Source organism: Amblyomma maculatum, chromosome 5 (assembly GCF_055883805.1).
Source record: "Amblyomma maculatum isolate TAMU_Amacu chromosome 5, ASM5588380v1, whole genome shotgun sequence".
Taxonomy (NCBI): Eukaryota; Metazoa; Arthropoda; class Arachnida; order Ixodida; family Ixodidae; genus Amblyomma; species Amblyomma maculatum.
In genome coordinates this window covers 107,176,801-107,183,672 of record NC_139348.1, presented here as the reverse complement: position 1 = coordinate 107,183,672, position 6,872 = coordinate 107,176,801, and the positions used below count along the sequence as shown (strand labels likewise).

The window sequence follows — 6,872 nt, the reverse complement described above, 5'->3', positions numbered from 1 at the left end:
TACACGTGGCGGCTCTTCGTTTCGGTGAAGTGGGGGCTAGCCAGCAACCGAATGTTTATCGGTTGTAGGCCGTTATTGCACCCACCGCCGCTTATGTGGTGGATGGCAGCTGTTGCAGCGCGCGTCTTTATCTCCCTCTTCTTTTTCGTTCTTCTCTACATTCTCTCTTCTGTCTGCACAAGGCAGCGGAGGTGGCTCGGGGAAGGGTGGTGCAGTGTTATCAAGTACGCGTGCTGATGTATAGCATAAGCTTGACTGTTTACACGTGCCGCATTCTTGCGTATCATGATCTGTAATCAGTGCGGTTCTGTTATAAAACCAAGCACACCTATCAATAAAGGGGCAGTCCTTTGGCCTCCAGCCGCCGGCTACGTTCCGTTATTTCAGTGGCGACGAGGATGGGATAGTTGCTGCACGATGGCAGCCAGGCCACCCGAGTTCGACGACACGACTAGTAGCTGGGGCACTTACCGTGTTCGTTTGGAGGCCTTTTTTGAGGGCCACAGCATCACAGATCCAGGAAAACAGCGTGCGCTTCTGGTGTCGGCACTGAGTGACAACGTGGTGCGTGTGCTGCAAGGCCAGTGCCAGACGGAATCGGTGAACAGTCTGAGCTACGAGGCCGTCGTACAGCTCCTGGACAATCACTTTGATCCCCAAGCCAATGAGATAGCAGCTAGCTACGCTTTCTTTATGCGGAACCAAGCGGACGGCGAAAGGGTACGGGACTACATCACCGACCTGAGGCGTCTCGCCAAGGATTGCAGTTTTGATAAGTTTTTGGATCGCATGTTGCGGGATCGGATTGTCTGCGGAATCCGTGACGAACAAGCTCGACGGCATATGTTATCGCAAAAGAAGCTGAGCCTGGCAGAGGCAGAAGCTTTTGCTCTAGCCGCGGAAACCGCCGAGGCGAATGTCCGGGTGATGCAAGAAAGGAGCTTTAATGACAACGGGGCGGCTGCCAACGTCGTACGGAAGCACAGCCGGTATCCGCAGAAATCCGGACGCAAGCAAGGATCAACGACCGAGTCCTCGCAATGCGGGAGATGTGGCTCGAACCATGCTTCAGAAGTGTGTAGACACAAGAAAGCGACGTGTCACAAGTGCGGCAGGAAAGGACACCTAGCACGGATGTGCTCCAGTGGTCGCGCTAACCCTTCAGGAACATACGCGGTGAAGGAGGCAGACGGCAGCGATGGCAGTGAAGAAGATACGCTCTACGCTTTGGTGGCTCACAGCTACAGTACTAACGAGGCCGTACGGCCATTCGAAAGGGATTTCATCTGGGAAGGTCGGAACCTGCGCATGCTCGTGGATACAGGGTCTACTGTCAGCGTCATACCAAGGAAGGTATTCGAGAACCACCGCGACTTTTGGCCGACACTGGAGAAGACTGCACTGCGCCTATCGTGCTTCCTGGGGCCGCTTCCGGTCCTTGGCCGAGTGGCCATGAAAGTCGAATGCGGTAACACGCAAGTGGACAGCTCGCTCGTGGTTGTGGATTGCGACGGGCCTTTGTTGTGCGGCCGGAACACCATCCAAGCCTTCCAGAATGCGGGCATGGCACTACTGGAAGAATGTGCGCCGCAGAAAGTACATCTGGTTCAGGGTGACGCAGCGACAGTCGAACTTTTGGCGGAGTTTTCGGAAATTTTCGAGGATAGTTTGGGTCGTTGTAAGGGGCCGCCCGTGAAACTACACAAAAAAGAGGCCGCGGTACCACGCTTTCTCAAGGCTCGACCAGTGCCCTACGCGCTTCGGGAAAAGGTTTCGGCAGAAATTGACCGCATGGTACAGGAAGGAGTGCTTTCACCAGTGAGAGTTTCCGAGTGGGCTACGCCTGTCGTGCCCGTAGTAAAACGGAACGGTGAAATTAGACTGTGCGGTGACTTCAAACTAACCGTGAATCAGGTGACACATTTGGAACAGTACCCATTACCAAAAATCGAGGACATCTTCGCATCTCTGTACGGAGGGGAGGTGTTCACCACTCTGGATTTACGGCACGCATATAATCAACTTCCACTGGACGACGAGGCACGAAAAATGGCCGTGTTAAACACCCACAAAGGGTTGTTTGCATACAACCGCCTCGCTTTCGGCATCGCATCGGCTCTAGCTTTGTTCCAGCGTCGCCTCGAGTCCGTTCTACAAGGCATCCCTCGCGTCAAGGTGTACTTAGATGACATCATTATTGCCGAAAAACAGAACGACAACTCAACTCTCCGGCAAGTCTTCGAGCGGCTGCGCGATAATGGGCTCAAGATGAACCGTGACAAATGCAGGTTCCGCGAGAAGGAAGTTTCGTTCTTGGGCCACAAGATTGATGCAACTGGACTTCACCCCCCTGAGAATATGGAAGCCGTCACAGCCGCACCCAGACCGGAGACGGTGAGCCAGCTTAAATCCTTCTTGGGATTGATCACATATTACGCCAAGTTTCTGCCCAACCTTGCCACTACGCTGGTTCCCCTCTATAGGCTGTTGACTAAAGGAGCGCGATGGCAATGGGGATGCGAGCATGAGGAAGCATTCCAGGCAGCAAAGCAGGCTATGGCAAAAGCACAACTTCTCGTACACTACGACCCCGAAAAGCCGTTGCGGCTTGAATGCGACGCTTCGCCAGTGGGGGTCGGCGCTGTGTTGTCACACCGAATTGGAAACCGGGACTATCCCATATCGTTCCGTTCTATAGCACTGACACCTGCGGAGCGGAATTATTCGCAACTGGAGAAAGAAGCGCTGGCTTTGGTTTTCGGCGTTACCAAGTTTCGAGATTATTTGTTGGCGAAACATTTTACTCTGGTGACGGATCACAAGCCACTGACAGGTCTGTTCCACCCGGAAAAGCCGATTCCGCAAATGGCAGCAGGAAGAATTCAGCGGTGGGCGTTGTTACTGGCGGCTTACCATTATGATCTGGAGTATCGGCCAGGACAGCTAAATGCTAACGCAGACGCTCTCAGTCGCCTTCCACTGCCGTGCATGGAAGACCGAGGAGGGCAAGAACCCATGGAATACGTACTTTATACGGAGAGCCTCAATTCCACCGCCCTTTCCGCTCAACAGCTAGTGAACCTAAGCGGCTCGGACAATACGCTTCATCAGGTCAGGTGGTGGATCGCACATGGCTGGCCACGGTATTTATCAGCAGCACAGCAACACCTGATGCCATACTTTTCTCGCCGCAACGAGCTCGCGGCCAGTCACGACCTGATTTACTGGGGTCATCGAGTAGTGTTGCCGGAGGCGGCGCGACAAAGCATGTTAAAGGAACTGCACGACAGTCACCCCGGTATCAGTGCCATGAAGCGCACGGCTCGGGCGTTGTTTTGGTACCCTGGGTTAGATAGGGACATCGAAGTGTTGGTTCGAAGTTGCCCGCAATGTATACAATGCTGGCCCATGCCGGCTGCGGAAGTTACCAGTCCCTGGCCGGTGAGCAACAGGCCCTGGCACAGGGTTCATATGGACTTTGCGGGCCCCGTCAAGGGCTACCAAATTTTTGTGCTGGTTGATGCTGAGACAAAGTGGATTGAAGCCATACCTTTGAAAACGACCACAGCGGAGGTCACCGTTCAAGTACTTCGAGGTATTTTCGCACGCTTTGGCTTGCCATTCTGTGTGGTATCGGATAATGGACCACAATTTTCAAGCTCCGCCATGTCCAGTTTCTTGCAGGAAAACCAAGTGAAACACATAAGAACCGCCCCATACCATCCCCAGTCAAATGGGTTGGCGGAATGGGCCGTGCGAACAATAAAGGAAGGTCTTCGGAAGAATCCAACAGGTACACTGCAAGAACGACTAATCAAGTTTTTATTCCGTTATAGAACGACACCTTCGGAAGGAGGAAAATCTACAGCGGAACGACTGTTGGCCTTCCGTCCCCGAACCCGGCTGACAGCTTCTATCAAGGATACCAAGGTGATAAGACATGACGGTTCGAGCGAAGCGGTTCCAGCAGCAGCAGAAGTACCGACCCGGTTTCAACCTGGCAGGCATGTATGGTCGCGCCAGTTTCAGTCTGCCCGGAGATGGATGCCGGCAACCGTAGTGTCCACGACGGGAGCACGCATGGTGACACTGGAAACACCTGAGGGACAGCAACGACGCCACGTAGACCAACTTCGGCCACGACTAGTCACAGGTTCATCACCTAACAAGCAGAGCCATGACCGGACCAACGACGGAGCTCAGCGTAGTTCCGGGGAGGCAGAAACTCGCCAAGGTACGGAGGCACAGGAAGTCAGCTCTCAAGCCGAAGACCAACAACCACCACGTCGTTCGACTCACCTGCGGAAGCCCCCAGATCGTCTTACGTACTCCAGCTTAGGGGGAGGGGATGCAGTGTTATCAGGCACGCGTGCTGATGTATAGCATGAGCTTGACTGTTTACACGTGCCGCATTCTTACGTATCATGATCTGTAATCAGTGCGGTTCTGTTATAAAACCAAGCACACCTATCAATCAAGGGGCAGTCCTTTGGCCTCCAGCCGCCGGCTACGTTCCGTTATTTCAGGTGGCAGTTACTGGCCCTACGGGGCTGGGACGGTAGGTCAATGCCGCGTGCGGCGGGTACTAGCCAGCCTCCGAATTTTATTTGTTGTAGGCCGTCATAGCACCCGCCACTGCTTCGGTGATGGACGACGTACGGCTGTTGTTGCGGCGCGCGTCTTTCTCTCAATCTTCTTTTTTCTTTCTTTTCTTTCTTCTCTATTTTTTCTTCTGTCCGCACGAGGCAGCGGAGGTGGCTCGGCTACAGAGCCAGTAGCAGGCCCGTGGATTTTCTTTTCCTTCTTCCTAAAGTCACAACAGACACATCCGGCCTCGGCGGCCGCTTTTCGATGGAGTTTAAAACCAAGGCCTCCGTGTGCTGTGCGATGTCAGTGCACGTTAAAGAACACCAGTTGGTCAAAATTTCCGTAGTCCTCCACTACGGCATCTCTCATAGCCTGAGTCGCTTTCGGACGTTAAACACCACAAACCAAAACAAACCAAACCAAACACAGCTGCCGCGGTCGGGATCGAACCCCGGTGCTCCCGCACAATAGTCGGGCGTCTTAGGGGAGGAGAGGTGGCGAAGGGTGGAAGTTCCTGGCACTGCGGGGCTGGGACGGTTGCTCAACGCAGCTTGTAGCGGAGGTCCATATACGTAGAAGTCGCCCTCGGAGGAGTGATTCCTACCTGGCTCAGTACTGCACGGCCCACATGTGTCAGCGAGAGACGCTCATATTGAGAAGTTAGAGTCGCTTCAATCAGCTCGCTGACTGTGTTGGAGATCCCGAGGTTCATCAGTTTGGTGGTGGAAGTGGACATGGGTAGACCCAATGCTGTCTTGTATGCTTTGCCTAGTGATGCATCCAATCGTTCCCGATCTGTTCGCGTGAGGCAAAGGTAAGGGGCAACGTAGGCAATGCGCGTGCAAACGAAGGCTTGTACGAGGCTCAAAAGGTTGGATTCGCGCATGCCCGTATGCTTGTTGGCGACTCTCTTGAGCAGGCGGCTGATCTGGATTACAGATTGATCTATTCTCTGAAGAGTAGTGGTGTTTCCTCCATTATCGTGCAGATGAAGGCCCAGGATACGGATTCGGTCGGTACGGGGTAGGGGAGTGCCCTGTACTTGCAGATTGAAGGATGCCGGAGGCGATCTGGGGCGTCTTCCCTGGGTTCGGACAATGATGTATTCACACTTGGTGGCCGAGCAGGATAGGCCGACTGCGGCCAGGTAGGTACTAACGCGATCGATGGCTGTCTGCAGTCTCCTCGATCTGGCCGTCACTGCCGTGTGTAATGCACAGAGTGAGGTCGTCGGCGTATAGGCTGTGGTGCAAGGGGGGGATATCTGCCAAAAGATTGGGCAGGCCAAGCAGCGCAATATTTAACAGGAGTGGGGAAAGCACTGAGCCTTGGGGTGTACCCCGGCTTCCAGGAGAGATGGTGGAAGGATCTCCTGAGCCGCTTCCCTCCGCTTTCCAAACGTATGCATCCAGAGCATCATACAGAGCGCCGAGCCGACCGAGCCCGGCAACTCCACAAACGTTTTACGGGTCGCCCCGACGTTACGTAAACAGATGCCTCCCACCACACCCGTCGCCCCGCTATGATTGCGGTCGCATTGACACCCCACCGAAATTGGCACAACGCCTGCAGCGTCCTCAGCGCCGCAACTGTTAGCACCGCGGAAGAGGTTGCCATCGCATTAGCTCTGATCGATCCCTCCACCAAAGTAGTCGTTAGCGATTCCCAACAGGCAATTCGTAACTTCGATGCAGGTCGTATATCGCGACAGGCACACACTATCCTCCGATCTCTCCCCTTACCGTCTACACCTCGTCTTCTCATATGGACCCCAGCTCATGAGGCGCTCAGCGGGAACGCACAGGCGCATGCTCTAGCCCGAGAACTCAGCTACCGGGCGGAGCACCCTCCTCAGCCTGCCGCTTCCTCTGACACTCCCCAAGGCACTCATTCACGCCTTGTTACATACACAGATATCCTCCAGCATTATCGGCTCGAACGGTGTCTATACCCCCTTGCACACCGGGAACTATCCCGGCGCGAGGCCGTCCATTGGCGCTAAATACAAACAGGAACCTTTCCCAACCCATGGCTATATAGCAAAATTTTCCCAAACATTATTGCACGTCGCTGCAAACACTGCTCACAACCGGCCACATTCATTCACATGGTGTGGACATGTATACGACACAACGCAGACAATACAGCTACAATGGATGCATGGGAGTCCCTCCTGCGTACCACCGAGCTCGCCCAAAAGCGCAAGCTCATTTAGCGCGCATTGGAGGCCGCAGAGTCCCAAGGGATCCCTGCTGACCTTCTCTAAGCAGTGCAACCAGTCTTTC

General features: G+C 54.3%; 2 protein-coding genes across 2 annotated transcripts; both read left to right on the top strand.

Moving 5' to 3' along the window:
• The first annotated feature begins 417 nt into the window (after nucleotides 1-417).
• Nucleotides 418-1,682, top strand: LOC146189155 (uncharacterized). Its single transcript, XM_084605193.1, has 2 exons — nucleotides 418-1,596; nucleotides 1,668-1,682. Exons 1-2 carry the CDS (start codon nucleotides 418-420, stop codon nucleotides 1,680-1,682), a joined length of 1,194 nt encoding a protein of 397 aa, XP_084461319.1.
• A 100-nt stretch (nucleotides 1,683-1,782) lies between these two features.
• On the top strand, nucleotides 1,783-4,383 carry LOC146189154 (uncharacterized). The gene is made up of 3 exons (XM_084605192.1): nucleotides 1,783-2,394; nucleotides 3,073-3,208; nucleotides 3,854-4,383. Exons 1-3 carry the CDS (start codon nucleotides 1,792-1,794, stop codon nucleotides 4,381-4,383), a joined length of 1,269 nt encoding a protein of 422 aa, XP_084461318.1. The 5' UTR covers nucleotides 1,783-1,791.
• The last annotated feature ends 2,489 nt before the right edge of the window (nucleotides 4,384-6,872 follow it).